Raw genomic sequence first — 25,582 nt, 5'->3', positions numbered from 1 at the left:
CTGTTTTCTAGTCATCCTCATGAGTCTCTCTCCCTTTGAGAAGAACCAGTTCCTCTGGACTTAAAGGGCTTTCCTATAGACTTCGGGTCAGTTGGTGTTGATTGGACACCTGCCTTTTTCACTGCTCCTGTAAATCTCTTTGATTCTGACCACTGGATGTCTGTTTTCTCCATTCCCCTCTTCTCCTTTAGTTCTGTTGGATGGTTTGCTGATGCGCTGGCTCTGGCTACTACCCTTAGGAGATGGTCTTTTGGAATAGTTTTGTGATTTTGAAAGACAGCAAATAACCCAGAAATGTAATTGGTTTCAAGGATAGAGGAGGGTCATTTTTTGTTCTTGTCTTTTTTTGAGACGGAGTTTCGCTCTTTTTGCCCAGGCTGGAGTGCAATGGCACAATCTTGGCTCACTGCAACCTCCGCCTCCTGGGTTCAAGCGATTCTCCTGCCTCAGCCTCCCAAGTAACTGGGATTATAGGCACTCACCACCAGGCCCAGCTTATTTATTTATTTATTTATTTTTAGTAGAGACGGGGTTTCGCCATGTTGGCCAGGCTGGTCTTAAACTCCCGACCTCAGGTGATCTGCCCGCCTCGGCCTCCCAAAGTGCTAGGATTACAGGCGTGAGCCACCGTGCCCAGTGTGGGTCATTTTTTTTTTGAGGGCCATGTGAACTGTTGGTTATAATGCTGACCACACAGATAATTACAGGGCTTATCCAGCACTCAAGGAGGCTATCACAAGACACTCCTTTTGGAGAATGGCCAAGTCTGTGACTGGAATATCTGTTTATGACTTAGATAAGCATTGGCCCAGTTTCCCCTCATCTGCTTTTAACTACCCTTAACTCATTGGTAAAGGCTTTCCCTGAAACTGTCCGTGATGGCTGCATTGTCACCTTAGCTATCAAACTGGATTTGAGAGATAAGATATTGGGAACATGATCTAAGGGTCTGAAACATACAGCAACAAAATTGGTGCATACCTGGATCCCAGGGCAGGGATTGCCAGCCCTCTGCCCTAGTTTAAAGTGCTTTCCTAGTATAGCCGTTAGGACTATCAGTTGTGGGCTGCATCCCCAGATGAGGGCCAGGTTTTGCAGGCACTGATAGCCAAGGCAGGGAGAGCATGGATGTTAGGTAATCACTCAAAACTTGGTTCAGGTTGGCAAACACTTAATGAAGCCTGAGCTATACCAGGCCTGAGCAGGTCCTGAAGACACAGATGAATCAGACCTTGTCTTTCTCCTGATGTGAGGAGTTGAGATTTTAGTGGGGGAGATAGATATTAAAGGGAGGTAATTGTAGTTGAATGTGATAAGGGCACCGATAAGATGACTCAGGTGCTATGGGAGCACCAAGAGGGAGCACCCAACCAAGCATAGGGCCACAATAGAGCAGACAAAGCAGCATTTGTTTTTCATGTTTTTGAGACAGAGTCTTGCTCTGTTGCCCGGGCTAGAGTGCAGTGGTGCAACCTTGGCTCACTGCACCCTCCACCTCCTGGGTTCAAGCAATTCTCCTGCCTCAGCCTTTCAAGTAGCTGGGATTACAGGTGCCCACTACCACGCCCGGCTAATTTTTGTTTTTTTTGTTTTTTTGGTAGAGACAGGGTTTCACCATGTTGGCCAGGCTGGCCTCGAACTTCTGACCTCAAGTGATCCACCTGCCTCAGCCTCCCAAAGTGCTGGAATTACAGGCATGAGCTACTGTGCCTGGCCCAAAGCAGCATTTGAACTGAGTTTTGAAGAAAGAATTGAGGTTAACCATTCAAAGAAGGGGAAATGGACTTTTCTGACAGAGGGACCAGCAAAAGCAAATACATGGTACTATGAACCTGTACTCTCAATCACAGGTGTTTTAGGGAACTACATATTATTCAGTGTCAACAGAGTAAAATTTGAATGTGGAAAGGGATGGTAAAGAGGAGACTGTAGACATAAGTGGGAGCTGGTTATGAAAGGCCATGAATGTGACACTAAGGACTTTGTGCTTTATTCTATGGGGGAGTTCAGTGTGGAGGATAAGAGCACTGGATCTGGAATCACATTGCCTGTGTTTGCTTCCTGGCAGTACCACTTACTGGTTGTGTGTCCTTGAGCAAGTTACTTAACCTTTCTGTGCATCTGTGACCTTTTTCCAAAGGGGATATTAACATTGCCTATATCATATGGTGATTGAATTAATACATGTCAAGCACTTAGAACTGTGCTTGCCACATACAGAATGTGTAAATGTTAGCTATTAAAATAATTAGCCATAGGTAGCGGAGAACTATTGAAAATTTTAAACAGACAGTAACAGGATCACATGTCTACATTGGGAAGATCACAGTATTTTGTGGCTAATATGGAGGATGGATTTGGGGACAAAGTCTGGATGGGAGAATAGGCGAAGATTATTGTAGCATGGGAGAGAGGAGGAAGCCTGAATAAGGACAGCAGCTATAGGGAAGGAGAGGATTTCATCAGTTAAGCCCCAGGGCCACTTGGCCGCCCTGAGCCAGCCTTTTCATTTTCTCTGTGGCTCCCTCAAGATGTATCCTGGCTGGGCGCAGTGGCTCATGCCTGTAATCCTAGCACTTTGGGAAGCCAAGGCAGGTGAATCACATGAGGCCAAGCGTTTGAGACCAGCCTGGCCAATGTGGCAAAACCCTGTCTACTAAAAATACAACAACAACAACAACAAAATTAGCTGGGCGTGATGGTGCATATCTGTAATCCCCGCTGCTTGGGAGGCCGAGTCATGAAAATTGCATGAACCTGGGAGGCAGAGGTTGCCATGAGCCAAGATCACGCCACTGTACTCCAACCTGAGCAACAGAGTGAGACTCTGTCTCCAAAAAAAAAAACAAGATATATCCTGTTAAATCACAGCACAGCAGTGCGTGCCTGTAATCCCAGCTACTTGGGAGGCTGAGATGAAAGAATTATTTGAGGCCAGGAGTTTGAGACTAGCCTGGGCCACAGAGTGAGAACCTGTCTCAAAAGAAAAAAGTTAATTCACATATATAATACATGTCCACAAAGATTTTAAAAATACATTAAAATATAAAGAAAAAACAAAACTCATCTATAATACAATACCCAGAAACAACAGGAGTTGTGCAAACAACAGTAGTTGTTTCTGGGTATCGTATTAAATTCTAACCTTTTTTTTTTTTTTTTTTTTTTGAGACAGAATCTTGCTCTGTTACCCAGGCTGGAGTGCAGTGGCATGATCTGGGTTCACTGCAACCTCCACCTCCTGGGTTCAGGTGATTCTCCTGCCTCAGCCTCCCGAGTAGCTGGGACTACAGGCGCCCGCCACCACGCCCGGCTAATTTTTTGTATTTTTAATAGAGACGGGGTTTCACAGTGTTGGCCAGGATGGTCTTGATCTCCTGACCTTGTGATCTGCCCGCCTCGGCCTCCCAAAGTGCTGGGATTACAGGCGTGAGCCACCACTCCTGGCTTAAATTCTAACATTTTATGGAACTTTCTTCTAATTTTGTGAGTGTGTCTTTATCCTCCCTCACTTCCATCTCTTTACCCAAAGAGAAAGGGAGAATCGAGAGGCTCATTCTAGACACGTGATTTTATGTCCTGTTTTTTGTTTTGTTTAAGAGACAGGGTCTCACTCTGTTGCCCAGGCTGGAGTGCAGAGGCATGATCATAGCTCAATGTAACCTTCAACTTCTGGGCTTAAGTGATCTCCCACCTCAGCCTGCCAAGTAGCTAGGACTGCAGGTGCATGCCACCATACCTGACTAATTGTTTAAAATTTTTTTGTAGAAACAGGATCTTGTTATGTTGTCCAGGCTGGTCTCAAACTCTTGACTTCAAGTGATCCTCCCACCTCAGCCTCCCAAAGTACTGGGATTACAGGCATGAGCTGCTGTGCCTAGCCTGTCCTGCTTTTTTTTTTTTTTTTTTTTAACATATAGTATGGGCATTCTTGTATGTCACTAAATATTCTTTGAAAATGTGATTTTTAATGTCCTGTTAACTTACTGTTTCATCATATCTTACCATATGTTTAGCCAGCCCCTACTTGGCCACTTGAGTTGTCTCAGTTTTCATTATTCTAAATAATATGAATAGGAACATCTTTCTCACCTTTTTATGGCTCCAGTTCTGCTCGTTTTCCTTCCCATGGGCCTGTAGAGTGAGACAATGTCCCACTTTCCCTCTTCTGGCTTGCCCGACCCACTTATCCAGTTGGGAACAGGGAGTAAAAAAGTAGTTGTTCCATGGGGTCAGGGTCCGAGAGAAGTGGGCATGTGGGGCAGATTGTAGGAGTGTGATGGGGAAAGAGGGGTGAGATCCTGAGGGCCACCGCAGGGACTGCTGGGTCTATATACAATTTTAGGATGGGGATACTTATTTATGTTTGAAGTAGAAGAAAAGGAGCCCATGGAGAAAGAATGAAGATATTAGAGAGACAAAAGGCTCAAGATTAGATGGACAGATTAGCTACAGGGAAAAAGAGAAGGAAGAGGAATCCTTGCTTCAGCACCTCAAAGGAAGAACAAAGACACAGATGTAAACCTTCAGTAGACTTTGGGGGTGCTTTCAGAGAGTTAGAGAGTAGTGTACCCTCCAGTTTAGGGTAAGCAGGGCGTTCCTATTGACTGACTTGCTTTCTCTTTGAAGAGGGCACAGGGCAGGAGTTATCTGCTGAGGGTAAAGGGAAGGAAGGAGCATTCATTAGGGGGGTAAGGAGAGGATTTTGAGCGTAAAAGAGAGAAAAGTGAAGGTCTACCTAGAACAGTCAGACAAGAGAAAGAAAGAAAGGGCATCCAAACTGGAAAATAAGTCAAATTATCCTTGTTTGCAGATGATATGATCTTTTATTTGGAAAAACCTAATGGCTCCACCAAAAAACTATTAGAACTGATAAACAAATTCAATAAAGTTGCAAGATACAAAATCAACATACAGAAAATCAGTAGCATTTCTGTATGTCAGCAGCAGACAATGTGAAGAAGAAATCAAGAAAGTAATCCCATTTACGATAGTTTAAAATAAAATACCTAGGAATTAACTTAACCAAAGAAGTGAAAGGTCTCTACAATGAAAACTATAAAACATCGATGAGAGAAATTGAAGTGGACTCCAAAAATTGGAATGATATTCCATGTTCATGGATTGGAAGAATCAGTATTGTTAAAATGCCCACACTGCCTAAAGCAGTCTACAGATTCAGTACAATTCCTATCAAAATACCAATGACATTCTTCATAGAAATAGAGAAAACAATCCTAAAATTTATATGGAACCACAAAAGACCCAGAATAGCCAAAGCTATTCTGAGCAAAACAAACAAAACTGGAGGAATCACATTACCTGACTTCAGATTATACTACAAAGCTATAGTAACCAAAAACAGCATGGTACTTGCATAAAAACAGACACATAGACCAATGGAACAGAATAGAGAACCCAGAAGCCATATATCTACAATGAACTCATTTTTGACAAAGATGCCAAGAACATACATTGGGGAAAGAACAGTCTCTTCAGTAAATGGTTCTGGGAAGACTGGATATTCATATGCAGAAGAATGAAACTAGACTCCTATCTCACAAAAATCAAATCAAAATGGATTAAAGACTTAAATCTGGCCGGGCGCAGTGGCTCACACCTGTAATCCCAACACTTTGGGAGGCCAAGGCAGGTGGATCACGAGGTCAGGAGTTCAAGACCAGCCTGGCCAAGATGGTGAAACCCCATCTCTACTAAAAAACTACAAAAAAACTAGCCGGGTGCAGTGGCAGGTGCCTGTAATCTCAGCTACTCGGGAGGCTGAGGCAGGAGAATCTCTTGAACCTGGGCAGCAGAGGTTGCAGTGAGCCAAGATCGCGCCACTGCACTCCAGCCTGGCCGACAGAGTAAGACTCTGTCTCAAAACAAACAAACAAAAAAGACTTAAATCTAAGACCTCAAACTATGAAACTACTAAAAGAAAGCATTGGAGAAACGCTCCATGACACTGGACTGGGCAAAGATTTCTTTTCTGTGTCTAATCTAGCAGATTAACTCAATATCCTGCTCTATTTAATACTGTTAAGCAGAAGGAAATAACTAATTTCAATTTTAAACTCACAAAACAAAGGAAACAAAATCATCTCACTACAGGCCTTTGACAAAGAACATGAGTCGTTTGCTATAGCTGCCAGGCATCAGTGTATGGCGAGGAACGGGGGCTTGAGGTTGCCCAGGCAAGGCCTCTGAGGTGGGGTATATTGGGGGTTAGGGGGGATCTTGATAGCACTGAGTTGCTGGATCCTGTGCTGCCCTGCCTGGGTGGGGAGCAGGGTGAGGGAGGCCATTCCTCTTCTGTAGAAAATGCCAACCCCCAGTACAGGGACTCTGGCAGCTGAATTGGTGACTGTAAAGCCTGATCTATATGAAATCAAAGGCACATGTGGAAATCCACTCCCAGCAAAGGGGGAGTCCTTGGGGGAAGCCAGCTGGGTTTCTGTAGGGTCCCCTCTGAAATGTCAGCATTTGAAAAACACAACCCAAAAGTAGAGGATCTACAGGGAACTTTATTCTCTCACTTCTGTCTTCATGGAGGGCACTGCCCCTTGGGAAGACCAGGTTGGCTTCTGGCACAGGTATCCCCCATCTTCTTGGGCGCCTGTGGCATTGCCAGCAGGCCAGAGGGGGCAGCTGGCAGTGTTGGCTCTAGCCTGACCCAGGGGGCCCAGTTAGGATGCCCTCTACCCATGGCAGGGGTGATGGCTACTTCTCCATGGTTCATGCATGAAGCTTCCAGCCCTTTCCAGCTCAGGGAACACATGCAGAATGACAGTCACCCAGCAGACTGGAAACTGCCTCCTCTCCAAAAGTCTGGCTCCTGAACACCCTCCTCCCTGGGAAGGGCTTTAGCCCCTTTGAGATTGGGCAGGAACCAGAAGAACAGTTTCTCTGCTTTGCCATGTCTGCAACCTAGGGCTCACCCAGCCCCATCAAGCGCTGAGCTCCAGCACTGTCCACACAGTGGAAACCAAGTGAAATGACTTTGGCTTGTGGAGGGGGAAGAATGAAAAACAAAAACAAAAGCAAAATCACCTGCCCACAAGATAGAGCAGAAAAGTTCATCCACTATCTTTTTTTTTTTTTTTTTTTTTTGAGACAGAGTCTCACTCTGTCACCTCGGGTGGAGTGCAGTGTCATGATCTTGGTTCATTGCAACCTCTGTCTCCCGGGTTCAAGCAATTCTCCTGCCTCAGCCTCCCGAGTAGCTGGGATTACAGGCACCTGCCACTACGCCCAGCTAATGTTTTGTATTTTAAGTAGAGACAGGGTTTTACCATGTTGGCCAGGCTGGTCTTGAACTCTTGACATCATGATTTGCCCGCCTCGGCCTCCCAAAGTGCTGGGATTACAGGCGTGAGCCACCACACCCGGCGACTTCATCCACTGTCTATCCGCTTCCCGTGTAAGGCCGACCACCCAGCCCCCAAACAACCCTTAAAATGAGACCCAAACCAAAGACCTAACATATAAGCCTCAAATCAGTAAACCTCTCCTGAAACAGGCGAGGAACTGCCTGCCCAGAAATACTCACAATAGGCTGTGCAGATTGTAAAGAGATCAACAGCTTCACCCACGCTCTGCATAAACTCTGGTACTGGCTGTGTTCTCCATAGAAGGTCTCGCTGTGTTGCCTGGGCTGGAGTGCAGTGGTGTGAACACAGCTCACTGCAGCCTTGATCTCTTGGGCTTAAGTGATTCTCCTGCCTCAGACTCCTGAGTAGCTGAGACCACAGGTGCATTTCACCACTCTCAGCTAATTTTTAGTTTTTTTGTAGAGATGAGGTCTCTACCAAGCTGGTCTCTAGCTCCTGGGCTCAAGCGATCTTCCCATCTTGGCCTCCCAAAGTGCTGGGATTACAGATGTGAACCACTGTGCTTGGCTCAAAGATTTATTGATAATACCCTGCAAGCACAAGCGTGCAAAGCAAAAATGGACAAATAGGATCACATCAAGTTAAAAAGCTTCTGCACAGCAAAGGAAACAATAAACAAAGTGAGGAAACAACCACAGAATGGGAGAAAATATTTGCAAACCACCCATCTGACAAGGGATTAATTACCAGAATATATAAGGAGCTCAAACAACTCTATAAGAAAAAAAAAATCCAATAATCTGATTTTAAAATGGGATTTTTTTATCTTAAAAAAGATCTCAATAGACATTTCTCAAAAGAAGGCATACATATGGCAAACAGGTATATGAAAAAGTGTTCAATATCATTGATCATCAGAGAAATGCAAATGAAAACTGCAATGAGGTATCATTTCACCCCAGTTAAAATGGTTTTTATCCAAAAGACAGGCAATAACAAATGCTGGTGAGGATGTGGAGAAAAGGTAACCTTGTGCACTCTTGGTAGAAATGTAAATTAGTACAACCACTATGAAGAACAGTTTGGAGGTTCCTCAAAAAACAAAATAGGCTGGGCACGGTGCCTCATACCTGTAATCCCAGCACTTTGGGAGGCCGAGGTGGGAGTTTGAGACCAGCCTGGCCAACATGGTGAAACCTCGTCTTTACTAAAAATACAAAAATTAGCTGAGTGTGATGGCGGATGCCTGTAATCCCAGCTACTCGGGAGCCTGAGGCAGAGAATTGCTTGAATCTGGGAGGCAGAGATTGCAGTGAGCCGAGATAGTGCCACTGCACTCCAGCCTGGGTGACAGAGCAAGACTCCATCTCAAACAAAAAACAAAACAAAACAAAACTGAAAATAGAGCTACCATATGATCTAGCAATCCTCCCTCCTAGGTGTATACCCAAAAGAAAGGAAATCAGTATATGGAAGAGATATCTGCACTCCCATGTTTATTACAGCACTATTCACAATAGACAAGATCTGGAAGCAGCCTGAGTGTTCATTGACAGATGAATGGATAAAGAAAATGTGGTACATATATACAATGGAATACTATTCAGCCATAAAAAAGAATGAGATCCTGTCATTTGCAACAACATGGATGGAACTGGAGGACATTATGTTAAGTGAAATAAGCCAGGCACAGAAAGACAAACTTGGCATGTTATTTATTTGTGAGAGCTAAAAATTAAAACAATTGAACTAATGAAGATGGAGAGTGGAACGATGGTTACCAAAGGCTGGGAAGGGTAGTTGGGGGAGGTGGAAGGGGAGATGGTTAATGGGTACAAAAATAGAGTTAGAAAGAATGAATAAGATCTAGTACTTGATAGCACAGTAGACTGACTACAGTCAACAGTAATTTATTGTACATTTAAAAATAACTAAAAGAGTAAAATTGGATTGTTTGTAACACAAAAAATAGGATAAATGCCTGAGGTGGGTAGGCATGGTGACTCATGCCTGTAATCCCAGCACTTTGGGAGGCTGAGGTGGGTGGATCACTTGAGGCCAGGAGTTTGAGACCAGCCTGGCCAACATGGTGAAACCCCGTCTCTACTAAAAATACAAAAATTACCTGGGTGTGGTGGCCCATGCCTGTAATCCCAGCTGAGGAAGGCTGAGGCACAAGAATTGCTTGAACCCGGGAGGCGGAGGTTGCAGTGAGCCAAGATCGCACCTGCACTCTAGCCTGGGCGACAGAGCAAGGCTCTGTCTCAAAAAAACAAACAAACAAAAAAAAACTTGAAGTGGTGGATACCCCATTTACCATGATTTAATTGTTATACATTGTATTCCTGTATCAAAATATCTCATGTGCTCCATAAATATATACACCTTCTATGTACCCACAAAAATTTAAAAAAAAAATTTTTTTTTTTATACAGTCTCGCTCTGTAGCCCAGGCTGGAGTGCAGTGGCGTGATCTCTGCTCACTGCAACCTCCGCCTTCCAGGTCCCGGTTAAGCAATTCTCTTGCCTCCCAAGTAGCTGGGATTACAGGTGCCCACCACCATGCACAGCTAATTTTTGTAAAATTGAAAAGGTCCAGAATAGCCTCTGTGTGTACAGAAGGTAGGAGTCTCCATGGTGACAGCTGATCTTGGGCTGGTCAGTATGCTTAGAAATAAAAAAGCATTAAAAAGTATGAGAATAAAAAAGGCTTTGCCGGGCTGAGGAGGGGCAGCTCATAAGACATCCTGTAGGCCAAGGTAGAAGAAGCTATTAATAGAAGATCTTATAGTGCCCCCATGTGGGGGGTTGGGGAAGCCCAGTGTGGAGGACCCTAAGCAGAGGGAAGTTGTGACCCCAGATAAAGATGACTAATGACTAGGGACCTGGGCTGAGGACTGATGGAGATTGGATAAGGGGGAAATTGGCTGTGGAGTCATACCTTAGACCCTGGTTGGGTAGGAAGTCAGGATCGCCTAGATGGAGCTATGGAGAATAAACAGAGCAGAAGTGTAGTGGTCTATGCCACCCTGACCGTCCTGTCTCAGTCTTTCCCTTGTGCTTCTTAGGTGCTGGTACAGGGCTGCCTCTTGGACCCTTCCCAGCGGGAGGTGTTCCTGCAGCAGATATATGAGCAGCTCTGCCTCTTTGAGGATAAGGTGGCCACCATGCTGCAGCAGCAGTACGATCCCCAGAGCCAGGTATGTAAGAGAGAAAGTGGGCAGAGGCAACTTAGAAAGAGGAGCAGCTAAGGACAGAGGGCAGAGAGGAGGGATAGTCCAAATAGGGCAAAAAAGGGCTAAGAGCTGGGGCAAAGTGAGACAAGGATAGGCATGCTCATGACACACTCCCTGTTGGAGCAGGACTCAGATATACTCCCCAAAACACAGATTCTTTCAGGGAAAAAATGTGAAATCCATTTGTTTGCATTTTTTTTTAGCCCCAGATCTCCTCCAGTGGATCTGAGAAGGTGATTATGCGTGGCTTTGACCTCTAGTTAGCATTTTGTACAATCAGGGATAAAGCTGCCTAGGCCCACTAGACTTCCCTGTCTCATCACTTTGGGTACCCCAGAAGTAGCCAGGCAAATGGCAGTCCTGTGTGCCTGATGACTGGTCATGTAATTTGATTGAGATATAAAATATTTCATAACAGTGATGGAAAAATGTGGAAAGGGGCCCTTCTTGGCAAAAGATGGAGAAGCCCTACTTCAGTACAGTCTGAAGCTTCATCTGATGCTGAACTCCCTTCACCTCTGAGGTTCAGTATCTGAGCACACACAGGGAGGAAGCACAGTCAAGACTCAGCCGCATAGTAGGGGAATTGAGGTTCTCACAGGATTCGGCCTGTCTGGCCTGAGAAGTGCTGGGCTATAAATTCTGGCTTTGCTGTGGATGGGGCAGCAATGCCATCTGCCCCATTCTGTCTTTTCTGTAACTTGGGGCAGGCAGAAGACCAGTCCCCAGACTCAGGGGACCTACTGGGCCGGAAGGTAGGCGTCTCCATGGTGACAGCTGATCTTGGGCTGGTCAGTATGATTCGTCAGGGCATCTTGGCGCTGCAGTTACTACCCTCAAACTCTAGTGCAGGTCAGTAGAAGGAATATTGGTGGGACTGGGGAAGCAGGGATACAGGAAGGGTGGGGCTGACTGCTAACAAAGATAGCAGTTCCAGGGAATCAGTGGGCCCCAGGGAAGAGGATCTGTTTCCTTGTTTGCAAAATGTAAGTCTGTATTAGTGTGTATCAGGAACCCTCGGCTCTGACAAACATCAGAGACCCTAGAAGGAGTAGAGCTCCAAGGATATCACTTAGGGGAGGTTATGATCTGGCATTCAAGAGGAAGAAGCAGGAGGGTAACGGAGAAGGAAAGGTGTTTGAAGTTTATAAAACTTCACAGTTTATGAAACTGCCGACATTGGTGGGAAGACACTGAGCCGTTCAGGACCCTGTCAGTTGGGTGCCTCCCTGTGAGTTTGGTCTGGCCAGTGTCTCCAGGTCTGATCTGGTGTTTCCTGCTCCAGGGATTATCGTGATCACGGATGGGGTGACCAGTGTACCTGATGTTGCTGTCTGTGAGACACTGCTGAACCAGCTTCGCAGTGGCACTGTGGCTTGTTCCTTTGTCCAGGTGAGGACTTTTTAGGAAGGACGAGAGAGATATGGAATATCTCACACAAAGTTGGGATGGCTGATTACTTTCTTACAGGCAGTGATTTCCCAGGTAAAGTCAATTACTTAGTTACATGGGGGGAAGGAGTCATATCTAGAAGGTAGGTAGCATCATGGGAGAGGACTCTTATTTTTTTCCTCTTTCCTTAGGATTTTGGAAATAGCTGTTAAAGCAAAAAGAATGCAGAATTTGAAATCTGACAGTCATTTCCAGTCCCACCTCCCCTTGTAGATTAGTCATTATTGTTTTGAGTGCAAGGGTCAGAAAACCCCGCTCAAACTAGCTTAACCAAAGGGGGAAAAGGCATAGTCAGGGACTGCAGCTAATTTGGATTGATGGACTGTAGGGAAGGAGGTAAAAAGCTATGGGAAACAAGGCTGAAGGGGTAGGCACAGGCCAGAACATGAAAATCTGGTTCTGCTTTATTAATGAGGTTAAGCATAATTCTGTGGGTGATGCAGATAGATAGAAGGAAAGTCATTAGTTGAGTTTATGTTTTATAAAGGTCACTCTTGCTGCTGGGTGAAGGACAGAGGGGAAGTCGGGGAGGCTACTAATTGCAGTGAGAGAGGATCAGGGCTTAAATTAGGGGTAAGAGGATTGAGAAAAATGAAGAGGCAGAGTCAACCTGACTTCATGATTAGCAAGATGGGGGTAAGGAGATGAGAGAGAAGAGGGCTTAAAGTTGTCTCCAAGTTTTTGACTCCAGTGATGACTGGGTAGCAGCAGAGCAAAAGGAAGAGAAGCAGTTGTGGTAGAGTGAGGATAAGATGATGAATGCAAGTTTGTGTATGTTGTGTTCGAGGTGCCTGTGGTTCAACACAGACAGTTAAGAACATCACCTTTGGAGTTAGGCATGCTGGTCTAAATCCTGACTGCACTTACTAACCGTGTGACATTGGGCACATCACTTCACCTCTAGGTCAGATTCATTTGTAAATGGAGATTGTAAAAGTACTTATCTCACTGGGAGGTGAGATGCATTTAAAGTATGTAGCATTGTACATAATCACTTAAGAAATGGCTGCTATTTGTAGCAGGTAGCAGTTGAATACACAGATCCTGATATTCAGGAGACAAACACTGCTTGAGAGGTAGAGATTTAAGATTTATCAGGGTACAGATGGTAATTGAGAACAGAAGAGGGTCCTGGAAGAACTTTGGGGAGCACCAGTGTTCAAGGTCTTTCATAGGAAGAGGGCCCAGCAAGGAATGAAGAATCAGCCAGGAACCAGAAGATTGTGATGTGAGAGAAGGTCAGAATTTTTGGAAGAAAATTTTACTTGATCTTTCTGCTGCTTCTCACAATGGTAACTACACTGTGAGAAGTAGCAAAAAGATCAAGTAAAATGAGGAATGAAAAGTGCCCTTTGGATTTGGTGATTAGGAGGTCACGGGGATCTTTTTCAGAGCCATTTTAGTGAAGAGGTGGTGAGGGGATTGAAGAGTGGATAGAAGGAAGGAAATAGGGACAAGTGTTGACAAAAGAAATTTGGCTGTTGAGATAAACAGCAGAGCAAGAGAGAGAATGGTAACCAGAGGGAAGTACAGGGTAAAGAAGTGTTGTGTTTTGTTTTTAAAGCTAGAGACTTAAGCATGTTTCTAAGGATCTGTAGTGAAGAAGAGTTTGAAAATAAAGGAAGGAAAAAGGAGGCTGGTGGAGTAAAGTCTCTAAATTGACAGGAGGGCATTGTCTTAAGAAACAGATTGAGGGATTCTTTTGGAGCAGGGAAGTGTGGTTTCTTTCTTTGAAAATAGAAAGTAGAAGTGAAGATGTCTGCGAAGGGCCTCCGATTTCTCTCTGAAGTAAAAGGTGAAGCTGAGTACTGTAAGGAAGAGAGGCCAGAGTTGGGAAGAAGGAACAGTATTAAGGACTGCCCTGAAGGACTAGCTGAGTTGGGTGTCATATGTTTTGATGTGGTGCCAACCTACACAACTGTCAGTTTTCTCTGGGCACCACTGGCCAAGAATAGAGGCTGTGATCGTAGTTGGGGTTTCGAAGAAGCAGATGAGAGTGAAGAGGGCCAGGGATTTGAGAGCGATGCTTATGAAGTTGTCTGAATGTAGGGTCCAAGCTGGGTCGAGAAAGGAGGGTCAGGACAATGTGGATAGATTTGGAGAGAGCAGAGGTTCAAGGCCTGGCAGTCTCAGTGAGGTCAAAGAGCAGCAGCAGGAGGTGGGTGGGAGGAAGCTAAGGGAATAGTGTTGTATGTAATCAGTGGGTTATGGCAATTTGAAATTGCAAAGATGAATTTGTTCCACGTGAAGCCAAGAGCTAGCGTGTAGCCTATAGGCAGGTGAATAGAGAAAGTTACTGGAGATGAGAGTTAAGGAACTGAGAGGGCAGGGACTTGAATGAGTAATCTGGAGCAGGTCTGCAAACACTTTCTGCAAAGGCCAGTCACTCTTTAAGCCTTGTGGGCCACTTGGTCGTCACAGCTACTCAGCTCTGCTGTTGAAGCGTGAAAGCAGCCACAGACAATACAAAATGAATGTGTGTGGCTGTGTTCCAATAAAACTCAATTCACAAAAATAGGTGATGGACTAGATTTGGCCCTCAGGGTATATGTAGTTTGCTAATTTCCCACCTACAGCTATTGTATTCAAAATGTAGTCCACAGACCAGCAGAAAGCTTGTTTGAAATGCAGAATCTCAGGCCCCACCCCAGACCTACTGCATTTTAACAAAATCCCCAGGTGTTTTTCATACACCCTAAAGTTTGAGAAGTGTTGATAAGCTGAAGTCTCTCAGGATGATGACAGGAAGTCAGTGAACCAGTTGCCAAAATCTTTAGTGAAGGAGGTGGTGGGCCATTAGGTATCGAGGAGGAAGCAAAGAGGATGCTGTGGCCGGTTAGCATGGGCATCAGACAGAAGGGCTTAAGGAAGGAAAGACACAGACAGTGGTCTGTCCTGGGAAAACACTGGCCTACTTCCCACTCTGTGGTCCAGGGAATGGGAGCAGCCACCTAGCCCAGTCTCTTTCTCTCCTGTTCTTCCTTCTCCTATGCCTCTGTTAGAGCTAGGTCTTCAGTTGCTCACTTTTTCCAGGTGGGAGGAGTTTACTCTTATGACTGCAGTTTTGGCCATGTGCCCAATGTGGAATTAATGAAGTTCATCGCAATGGCAACATTTGGGTCCTACCTGTCCACTTGTCCTGAGCCGGAGCCAGGCAACCTGGGTCTGACTGTCTACCACCGGGCATTTCTCCTCTATTCCTTCCTGCGCAGTGGGGAAGCACTGAACCCTGAATATTACTGCGGTGAGAGGCACACTGAGGTGGGTGTGGGAAGGAGGGAATATAGAATGGGCCCAGAGATTATGAGGCCCTGGAGGACTGAAAGTGTAACTGGGGCTGGCTCTGCTGGCACTGTTACCTCACAGTGATTTCAGCATAGCCCCTTCCCCCTACAGATCTGTCAGTTGGCAGATAACCAGTTTCTCCTTCCCCATCTCCACTGGTCTTCCAGGCTCTCAGCACCGCCTATTTAATGAGCACCTGGTCTCTGCAAGCAGCAACCCTGCCCTGGCCTTGCGCCGGAAGAAGCACACTGAGAAGGAGGTGCCAGCCGACTTGGTCAGCACTGTGTCCGTACGGCTTCGAGAGGGCTACAGTGTCCGAGAGGTCACACTGGCCAAAGGTAAGGGTCATTAGGCCCTGCTGTAATCCCATAGATCTCTCAAGAATTTGTGTGTGGGAAGACCTACATGTATCACACATGAAAGAGTGTCACAGTGAAGTCCTTATCACTTGAGACAGTGGGTTTTGAATTGTCATCAGGGCTTAATTCTCTTAGCATGGAGCTTCCCAATTCTATCTCCTTTTGCCCAAGGTGAACCAGCTGAGGGTGGTATAGGGTCCTGAACTTGGCTTAGTTTTCAGATTGTTTCTACAAACTTGTGTTTGTGTCAGTGGGCCAGCTCTGGGCCTGAAACCTGTGGAACCATGCTTGGAACCTTTGGCAGGGCTGGGTTCCATGAGGTAGGTGGGGGTTTCAGATAGAACTCGATCCCAGGCCTAGAGTCCTATGCCTTCTCCTAACTGGCCCTCCCGCTTCTCCCTAAGGAGGGTCCCAATTGGAGGTAAAGCTGGTGCTGCTGTGGAAACACAACATGCGCATTGAGTATGTGGCTATGGCACCCTGGCCCCTGGAGCCTGAGGGCCCTCGAGTAACACGGGTGGAAGTGACGATGGAAGGCGGCTACGACATTTTGCATGATGTGTCCTGTGCACTAAGGCAGCCCATTCGTTCATTGTATCGTACCCATGTTATCCGGCGTTTCTGGAACACGCTGCAGAGGTCAGTGAAGTCATCACTCAATGAGTGCTGCCCCATTTGTTGTATGGAGGGACAGATTTGCAAAGGCAGGAGCTGGGGAGCATCACCCAGAGAACCAGGCTTATATCCAGGGTCCCATGTCCCCCTAAGGCTCCCCTCATCTGCACCCAGCAGAGTCAGATATGGCTCAGGCCTGGCCCTTATTCTACAGCATCAACCAGACAGACCAGATGCTTGCCCACCTTCAGTCCTTCTCCTCAGTGCCTGAGCATTTCACGCTTCCTGACAGCACCAAGAGCGGAGTGCCACTCTTCTACATCCCTCCAGGCTCCACCACCCCGGTGAGTAGCTCTGAAGTATAGTAGCCCCATTTCATGTCAACTTGGGTTGCACAGCATCTGGAGCCCAGGACCACCACCTTCTATTCCTTTCTGTCTCACGTCTAAGGCACCTAAGCCAGAAGCCCAAGCTTTAACCTTGAGAGCTTCTCTTCTCCCTCACCCTAAGGCCCCGGGGAAGAGGAGGATCTATACAGACAGGCTGTCCTGAACAGAGCACAGGTAGCAGAGGCAAAGACTCACACAGTGTCTAGGTGGTGGTATCCCAGTCCCAGCAGACCGTGAGCCCTTGCCCCATCTCCACGTGACATACTCTGGGCTTCCCCAGCCACCTTCACCTGTGTGCATCCACCACCAGCCACCATGAACTGTGTACTCTCTGAAGACCACAGCTTCCTTGGTCCTGTGCTGTCTTCACACTCAGTCCACGCTGTCAGCCTAACACTGATGGGAAGGTGGCTTATGCTAGTGTGCAGTGGCCACATCATGAGGTCCTGCCACCATTTAGGGGCTTTTCTCCCAAGTCGGTGACATAAGCTGGGCTTGTGGTTCCATCCTTCTGGATTCAGCTTTAAAGGGCTACACAGTCTGTCCCTGGGCTCAGTCATCCAAATCTAGCCTTCATAGTGGAAACAGTTTTTGCCTGTGCTTCAGGCTGGGCTGTAGCCTCAAACCACTGCTGTCTCTGACTCTCTGAACGGAGTCCACCCATGATTTTGTTTGCTCTTTGGAGTTTGTACCCTGGCCCTCTGCAAATGCTCCTATAGTGCTGTCCTTCCTGTCCTCAGGTGCTCTCCCTCCAGCCCAGTGGTTCTGACTCATCCCATGCCCAGTTTGCTGCCTACTGGAAGCCAGTGCTATCCATGGATGCAAATTCCTGGCAGCGATGGCTGCACATGCATCGCCTGGTGCTAATCCTGGAGCATGACACGTGGGTGCCCTTAGGGCTGGGCCATAGTTGGGGTGGAGTATCGGGGTCAGGGAGATAGGGAATGATGGGAAGGGGAGCAGCAGATGAGCTCTTACCAACTGTGGCCAAGGGAAAACTATAGCCTTTTCCTTGCCTCCCTGCTCTTCAGTCCCCATAACCTCAGGCAAGGCCTAGAAGAGAGTGATAGTAGTCTATTCCTTTTCTCCAAGCCTGGGGCTGGGAGGTCTAACCTCAGTCCACACCCCTCTTCCTAGACCAATCCCCAAGCACTTGCACACCCCGGGCAGCAATGGGCGCTACAGCACTATCCAGTGCAGGATCTCCCACTCCTCCCTGACCTCTCTGCTGCGGGACTGGAGCAGCTTCGTACTAGTCGAGGGCTATTCTTATGTTAAGCTGCTCTCCAGGTGGGCAAAGTGATGTCCCTTCAACCCCCGCCCCCCCCCCCCCGCCCCCGCCACCTCATCCCATGTCTCCCTCTAACCCCAGACCTCACTGCTACTTCCTGCCAACCTTGGGCTGCTCACTGACTCCCATTTCTCCCCAGTGCCCCAGACCAGCCCCCCAATTCCTTCTACATGGTCCGTATCATTTCCAAGGCCCCATGCATGGTTCTTCGCCTGGGTTTTCCCATTGGCACACCAGCACCGGCCCGGCACAAGGTAAGCTGGGCCCTGACTGACTCTGACCAAGGAGCCCTAGGGTGTAGAATAGCTCCCTCTCCCCAAACCCCACAGGGCCAGGTCTAATAGAGGGAGGAGCCCCCAGACCAAGGAAGACCTGGAGAAGAGGGCTGTGTCTCACTTTGTCTGTGAGCCCCTTCTCCCAGACCTGTAGGAGATGGGAGTAAGAGGATGTGACCACATTTTCCCCTCAGATTGTGTCAGGCTTGAGGGAAGAGATCCTGCGGCTGCGTTTCCCCCACCGGGTACAAAGCAAGGAGCCAACGCCCAAGGTGAAACGAAAAGGGCTAGGGGGTGCTGGTGGGGGCAGCTCTCCCTCCAAGTCACCCCCCGTGCTGGGGCCACAGCAGGCCTTGTCTGACCGGCCCTGCCTTGTGGTCCTGCATAAGCCACTGGACAAACTGCTCATCAGGTTGGTACAGAGGTGTGGAAGGGCGTGGCTTAGCGGGGTATGAGTGGTACAGAGGTGTGGAGGGCATGGCTTAGCCCGGTGTGAGTAGTATAGAGGTGTGGAGGGCGTGGCTTAGCCCGGTGTGAGTAGTATAGAGGTGTGGAGGGCGTGGCTTAACCTGGTGTGAGTAGTATAGAGGTGTGGAGGGCGTGGCTTAGTGGGGTATGAGTGGTACAAAGGTGTGGAAGGGTGTGGCTTAGCGGGGTGAGGTGTGGAAGGGCGTGGCTTAGCAGGGTATGAGTGGTACGGAGGTGTGGAAGGACGTGGCTTAGTGGGGTATGAGTGGTACAGAGGTGTGGAAGGGTGTGGCTTAGCGGGGTATGAGTGGTACAGAGGTGTGGAGGGCATGGCTTAACCCGGTGTGAGTAGTATAGAGGTGTGGAAGGGTCTGGCCTAGTGAGGTATGAGTGGTACAGAGTTGCAGAAGGGCGTGGCTTAGCGGGGTATGAGTGGTACAGAGGTGTGGAAGGGCATGGCTCAGCGAGGAATGAGTAGGTCAGAGGTGTGGAAGGGTGTGACTTAGGGGGGTATGAGTGATACAGAGGTGTGGAAGGGCGTGGCTTAGCGAGGTATGAGTAGGTCAGAGGTGTGGAAGGGTGTGGCTTAGCGGGGTATGAGTGGTAAGGAGTGTGGAAGGGTGTGGCTTAGCAGGGTATCAGTGGTACAGAGATGTGGAAGGGCATGGCTTAGCAGGGTATGAGTGGTACAGAGGCGTGGAAGGGCGTGGCTTAGCCGGGTATGAGTGGTACAGAGGTGTGGAAGGGCGTGGCTTAGCAGGGTATGAGTGGTACAGAGGCGTGGAAGGGCGTGGCTTAGCCGGGTATGAGTGGTACAGAGGTGTGGAAGGGCGTGGCTTAGCGGGGTATCAGTGGTACAGAGGTGTGGAAGGGCGTGGCTTAGCCGGGTATCAGTGGTACAGAGGTGTGGAAGGGCGTGGCTTAGCCAGCTGTGAGTGGTACAGAGGTGTGGAAGGGCGTGGCTTAGCCGGGTATCAGTGGTACAGAGGTGTGGAAGGGCGTGGCTTAGCCAGCTGTGAGTGGTACAGAGGTGTGGAAGGGCGTGGATTAGCGGGATATGAGTAGTACAGAGGTGTGGAAGGGTGTGGCTTAACGGGGTATGAGTAATACAGAGGTGTGGAAGGGCGTGGCTTAGCCGGGGATGAGAGAGATCGCTGGGGAGTTGTCCCATTTCCTAGGTATGAGAAGCTGCCCTTGGACTACCGGGCACCCTTCTTGCTGACATTGGAGCCACCAGGTCCACTGCCCTTGGTGTCAGGCCGCTCAGCCTCTTCTAGCCTGGCGTCACTGTCCCGCTACCTCTACCATCAGCGCTGGCTTTGGAGTGTCCCGTCAGGACTGGCCCCTGCGCTGCCTCTCAGTGCCATTGCCCAGCTCCTCTCCATCCTCACTGAGTATGTCATCCAAGCCTGCCAGGTCACTCGGGGCAAGGAGAGAGCAAGTGTAGACTGGGACACCAGCAAAAAGCCTATAGCACACACTTCTCCTCTCTAATTCCCAGTCTGAAGTATAGAGCAGCATCTGCTGCTGCCCTCCCTGTCTCCTCCCATCACCCGATTTGTTTTGTCCTCTCTCATCCTCACTGGATTTGTTATACCCTGAGGGACCGCCAGTCTAAGCAGGGCCAGCAGCAGACTTGGCTCCTTGAGGACTGCTGGGAGGTGGGTGTATGTGGGGAGAGCTTGTAGTCTCAGTGTCTCTTCTTCCCTTATCCTGGCCTTGCCCCGGCCTTTATGGGGCTTCAGAGTCCGACTTTCTGAAGGATTCCACTTCGCCTGCAGTGGGGAAGGAATCATCAACATGGTTCTGGAGCTTCCAATTCAGGTACGTGCCATCCCCCATGACACCTCCCTGCCAAGGTCTGTCATAATCCCAGGGACACTCACCTCTGAGCTGGGTTGGGACTGCTGGAAACTGCCTCACAGGGACCCTGTGGCCAGAGGATGCTCACGGTCTGAGGCTGCAGTCATAGGACAATTTGGTGAGGGAACTGAAATTCTGAGGGCCAGAGCTAGGCCAGGCCAGATCTCTGCCTTGGCTGGGATTTGCCCAAGATCTCCCATTTTGCCCACAGAATGAACCACCAGGGCAGGATGCAGCTGAAGAGAAGCACACCTGTGTTGTCCAGTACATCCTCTTCCCCCCACACTCTACCTCCACCAAAGACAGGTGAGACAGGCCATCTGTGAGGGCCGCCTCTGCAGAGTCAGCCTTCTCCCCACCATCCCCTAGAGGTCTGGCTCCCATATCCTGAGATGATCTTGATCCCAAAGTCAGGGAGGGGGTGCGGTGTTTAGATGCTTCATCAGGCAGACGCTGGTCTGGGAAGGCCTTGTATGACTCGTGGCTGTCCTCTGTGCCTGCCTCCTTCCCTCCATGAGGTTCACTCCCTGCCATGAGGCTGTGCATTGGACTCAGAGCCCTTCCTCCTTTAGCTTCTCGACAGATGATGACAATGATGTGGAAGTGGAGGCCCTGGAGGGAGACTCAGAGCTCAATCTGGTCACTGAGGTGTGGGTGGAGCCACAGTATGGGCGAGTGGGACCTGGCCCTGGAAGCTGGAAGCACCTCCAGGACCTGACGTATTCTGAGATCCCGCAAGCTGTGAGTGTCCTCAGAACAGTACCCGCACCTCTCTCACTGGATTGGGGTGCCATCTCTTTTGGAGTACTGTAGTCTGTGGGCTTCCTGGTCCCTCTGAATGGCTGGGACTGTTGAACCTTCCTGAAGAGCTGGAACCCAGGGTATCCTGGGCTAAGAGGGGTTGACTCCTGACCTCTGATGTTCTTCCTGTAGCTCCACCCACGGGATGCTGCCTGCATAGGCTCCATGCTGAGCTTTGAATACCTGATACAGCTGTGCCAGAGCAAGGAATGGGGTCCTCTGCCCCCAGAGCCGAGGGTCTCTGATGGTGAGTGGGGCAGGCGGCCCACTGGTGGAGCAGGGGAGTGGGTAGGGTAATGTGCGTCTCACTGTGTCCTGTCCTTCCTCCCTCGTAGGATTGGATCAGGGAGGAGACACCTGCGTCCATGAGATCCCTTTCCATTTTGACCTAATGGGATTGCTGCCACAGTGCCAGCAGCTCCAGATGTTCTTCCTCTTGCTTGCCAGAGGTAGGTGAACCTAGTACCCTTTCACCCCACACCTAAAGGGCCAGCAAGCCTGGAAGTATTAGAAAATAACAAACAGCTGGGTCAGCAAGTGAGCAGATGAGTGGTGGGGGCAGGAGGAGCCCATGAGGCTGAAGGAGGGGCCAGCTGGTCAGGGCTGAGCCGGGGGCACCGGGCAGCAGGAGGCTCTTGGTGCTGAGCAGAGTGTGTGTCGGGCAGAGCCAGAGGGTGTCCCTTTCGCCGAGGGGTCCTGTCCCGCCAACGACATGGTGCTGTGCCTGCTGCACAGCTGCCTGGGGCAGGAGCTGAGTGACCGGGAGATCCCACTGACCCCCGTTGACCAGGCTGCCTTCTTGAGTGAGGTGCTGCGGCGGACCTGCCACGTTCCAGGTGAGTTCCCCACATCCTCCTGACACCAGACCCTGGCCCAGCCCTTTTCCCCCACCCTCACAGGGTGATTTCTGTCTTTGAGTTTTGGCTTTCCCCTTCCTCCCCCTTTCTTCAACCCAGAGTCCCGCCTCTCTGCTGGCCCTGCCCTCTTTCACCCATCTCTACCCCCATTGTAGGTGCCGAGGGGCCACTGCTGGGGGTTCATGAGATCCCGAAGGAGCAAGCAGTCGGCAGCACCCAGGCCACAGGAGACTCCACTTTTACTTCCCTGGTCAGCACCGATTCTTCTCCCTGAGCCCTTGTCACACTGACCTCCTTCCAGCACCACATCTTCAGGCCCCAACCTTCTACCGCCCTTGAGACTAAATGGCATCTGCCAATGACACAATGCCGTCATTTTCCATTGTCCTGGATCTTTCAAGCTATACCTAAGATGAGTCAGCTCTAGGGTGGAGGAGGGGAACAGGGGTTGGACATTCCCTTATAGATTGCTCTAATTTCTGTTTTTCTCTTACAGAGTGTAGGTCTTCCTGAAACTCTCAAGCCTCTCATCTCTGCCCAGCCCCCTCAGTGGCGCTGCTATGCAAGGCTTGTGAACCCCCAGCATGTGTTTCTGACTTTTCTCCCAGCTACCTTCTCAGGTGCCAGCTGCTGACCTCCTCACGAACCCCCTCAGATACAAACCCCTGAGCTCCCTCACTGGCCCACCAGGCAGCTCTGATTTATGTCTGATCCTCTTCAGATGTCCAGCGTCTGGCTGCCTGTGGCCTGGAGGGACCCCCTCAAGAGGAGACAAAGCCTAAGTTTGGGGATTGGAGTGGGGCTCCCAGTCTGAAAGATCTAGGAGGAACTGGGATCAAAGCTACAAAGTCCCACGTCCCTGTCCTCAGTGTGACCCTGGCTAGTGGTAAGGCTGCCGACTCAAGGTGGGCAGGAGTGGGAGTGGGAAACAGATAGAGCTGGAAGACCACGTGACACCTTTTCTTCACAGACAATGCCCAGAATCAAGGAGAGCTAAGCCCACCATTCCGTCGAGACTTACAGGCTTACGCTGGGCGTCAGGCTTCCCAGACAGAGAGTGCGGATGGGCCCCGGACCCGGTGTCCTGTCTACATCTACAGCTGTTCACTGGAAGCGCTGAGGGAACAAATGGTTGGCATGCAGCCCCCTCAGGCGCCCCGAGACCTCTTCTTCCGGTGAGTGCCTTCAGTGTTGACTTATGTCCTCACCGGGCCATGGCTCCCAGCCAAGAAATAAGTACACACTAATAGGCGTGGGCAGGTAAGTTGCTGCCATATCCTGCTGGCTCCTTGCTTGATTTCCCTCAGCAAACCCTTGAACTTGCTAGGCCATGAATACACTTGATATGTGTCTATAGATGATCCATTGGAGTGTGGATGGCTAATGAGTGTGAGGTATCACTTAAGGGAGTTGGTCAAGTTCCATTTTCCCTTCCTTTCCTAGGACTCAGTTCCTCGACCACCCCTCCCCATCCTCAGCCTGGATGGAACCCCGGTACAAGGAGGCAGCTAACCACTGTGCCCTGCTGCAGGAGCATGCACAGCGGTGCTATGTCCGTGGTGAGCAGGAGGGCCGTGGGAGGGAGGAGTGGGGCCCTGCGGGAGATACAGGGATTACAGGGTGGGGACTGGAGAGGCCATTCCAGAGCTCGAGCCTTATGGCCCCTTCCACTTCCATCAGGGCTATTCCGCAGCTTGCAGCAAGCACAGAGTGTGACCTCCCAGGATTTGCTGACAGCGGTAGATGCCTGTGAGGAGCTACTACAAGAAATAGACATCACCCCATTTCTCCTTGCATTGTGTGGCCACACTTGGGGTTTGCCTCATGCACCCCCAAGTCCTGGTCCTCTCAGCCCTGGGCCCTTCAGCAGCAGCATGGAGGAGGGTGCTGAGCCTCGGGAACGAGCTATCCTAGCTTCTGAATCCAGGTTAGGATTATACTTGAATGATGGATAAGGGGGTACACAGACCAAGTCCCTATAAACAAGGACCTTCCAGTCCAGGGGAATGACTGTGCAAGGTAGTATCTAAGCACCTGAGAAGCAGTAGTGCTTTGTCGCCGGCTCACTGACTCCCATGCAGCCTTCCTCACCAATTTGGCACAGGCAGCAGTCTCCCTCCCAGGCTCTCCCCATCTCCCCTGCTTTGGTGTTGAGTGATGAGCTGAGTCAGGGATAGGGAGTCCCCTGGTGCTAACCGTGAACGTAGAGACTTGTTCTGAGGACATCCACACAATAGTAGGAATCTCCCCAACCAATCTGTGAATTTCATGGGGGCCAAAACTGTATTTTGCTCACTGCTAAGTCCCCAGCTCACCTTAGGGGCTCAGCAGGTCCCTGTTGAAGGGAGGAAGGGGAGGAGAGAAGGAGAAAGGCAAGCAGGCAGACAGCTATGGGTCTAGCATCTGCAGTGTGTTAGCGTTGGGGAAACAGAAGAACTAGAAGGATGAATATGCTGATGACTCCTAGATTGGAACTCCGCTCCGGTTCTTTCTCTGGAGCTCTAGATACTCACTTTTTGTGCCCCCCAAATGAATGCATTTTCTTCCCACTAACCCTTGATTTTTCTTCATTCATGGTGAAAAATACCACCCTCAATCTAGTGATCCAAGTCAGAAAACTGGGAGTTATCGCTACTCTGTTTCATAGAAATCCCCATCCATCAAGAAATGTGAAAGTTAAGGCTGGGTGCAGTCACTCACTCCTGTAATCCCAACACTTTGGGAGGCTGAGGCGGGAGGATCACTTGAGCCCAGGAGTTCAAGACCAGCCTGAGCAACCAGGGGAGACCTTGTTTCTACAAAAGAATTTAAAAATTAGCTGGGCGTGGTGGCATATGCCTGTGGTCCCAGCTCCTCAGAAGGCAAGTGGTGATGGTGCCACTGCACTCCTACCTCAGCAACAGAGTAAGACTCTGTCCCAAAAAAAAGGAAAGAAAAAAGAAAAAGAAATATGGAGGTTAAAGCCAAAATGTGTAGGTTGGTTCTCTTTGCCTCTTTTACCACCCATGCCATTACGCTAAGTACTCTTCCTGTGGACAAAAAGGCTTCCTGTGCTGCTCCCCAGTTGAGAGGCAGGCTACTTCAGAGCTTGATGGTTCTTAACACTTCAACATCCTTACCCCAATCATTCAGCATAGAGACCGAGGACCTAAGCGAGCCTGAGTTTCAGAGCACCCGTGTCCCTGGCATTCCAGACCCTGGGCCAGAGATCTCTCTGACAGATGTCTGCCAGCTCAGAGGAGAGGCCCATGGTGCCCTTCATAGCGTCATCCAGGTGGGAAGCTTGGGTGAGGGTAGAAGAGGTGTAGAGTCCTGTCTGTGCAGAGGGACAGGATTCTCTCCTGGGCGGGGGGTATG

The 25,582-nt window shown here is 49.2% G+C and overlaps 1 protein-coding gene across 7 annotated transcripts in view; it reads left to right on the top strand.

Moving 5' to 3' along the window:
• The window catches only part of SZT2 (SZT2 subunit of KICSTOR complex), a 61,278-nt gene that overhangs the window by 14,450 nt on the left and 21,246 nt on the right, over positions 1 to 25,582 (top strand). For 6 of the 7 annotated variants that reach the window (XM_063802872.1, XM_054666110.2, XM_054666108.2 and 3 more), the window contains 25 exons: positions 10,403 to 10,534; positions 11,281 to 11,422; positions 11,856 to 11,962; positions 15,056 to 15,266; positions 15,475 to 15,645; positions 16,071 to 16,305; positions 16,496 to 16,625; positions 17,411 to 17,553; positions 17,808 to 17,960; positions 18,101 to 18,215; positions 18,431 to 18,648; positions 19,883 to 20,098; positions 20,450 to 20,528; positions 20,779 to 20,873; positions 21,140 to 21,308; positions 21,501 to 21,615; positions 21,704 to 21,817; positions 22,034 to 22,204; positions 22,381 to 22,475; positions 22,722 to 22,845; positions 22,947 to 23,111; positions 23,196 to 23,400; positions 23,669 to 23,784; positions 23,906 to 24,152; positions 25,358 to 25,499. In XM_063802872.1, coding sequence (XP_063658942.1) covers positions 10,403 to 10,534; positions 11,281 to 11,422; positions 11,856 to 11,962; positions 15,056 to 15,266; positions 15,475 to 15,645; positions 16,071 to 16,305; positions 16,496 to 16,625; positions 17,411 to 17,553; positions 17,808 to 17,960; positions 18,101 to 18,215; positions 18,431 to 18,648; positions 19,883 to 20,098; positions 20,450 to 20,528; positions 20,779 to 20,873; positions 21,140 to 21,308; positions 21,501 to 21,615; positions 21,704 to 21,817; positions 22,034 to 22,204; positions 22,381 to 22,475; positions 22,722 to 22,845; positions 22,947 to 23,111; positions 23,196 to 23,400; positions 23,669 to 23,784; positions 23,906 to 24,152; positions 25,358 to 25,499 — 3,810 coding nt within the window. Of the gene's footprint in view, positions 1 to 1,670; positions 1,822 to 10,402; positions 10,535 to 11,280; positions 11,423 to 11,855; positions 11,963 to 15,055; positions 15,267 to 15,474; positions 15,646 to 16,070; positions 16,306 to 16,495; positions 16,626 to 17,410; positions 17,554 to 17,807; positions 17,961 to 18,100; positions 18,216 to 18,430; positions 18,649 to 19,882; positions 20,099 to 20,449; positions 20,529 to 20,778; positions 20,874 to 21,139; positions 21,309 to 21,500; positions 21,616 to 21,703; positions 21,818 to 22,033; positions 22,205 to 22,380; positions 22,476 to 22,721; positions 22,846 to 22,946; positions 23,112 to 23,195; positions 23,401 to 23,668; positions 23,785 to 23,905; positions 24,153 to 25,357; positions 25,500 to 25,582 lie in introns of those variants that run through there. The other variant, XM_054666116.2, reaches the window with a different exon arrangement.

Source organism: Pan troglodytes, chromosome 1, assembly GCF_028858775.2.
Source record: "Pan troglodytes isolate AG18354 chromosome 1, NHGRI_mPanTro3-v2.0_pri, whole genome shotgun sequence".
Classification (NCBI taxonomy): domain Eukaryota; kingdom Metazoa; phylum Chordata; class Mammalia; order Primates; family Hominidae; genus Pan; species Pan troglodytes.
This window is presented reverse-complemented; position numbering and strand designations above follow the sequence as displayed.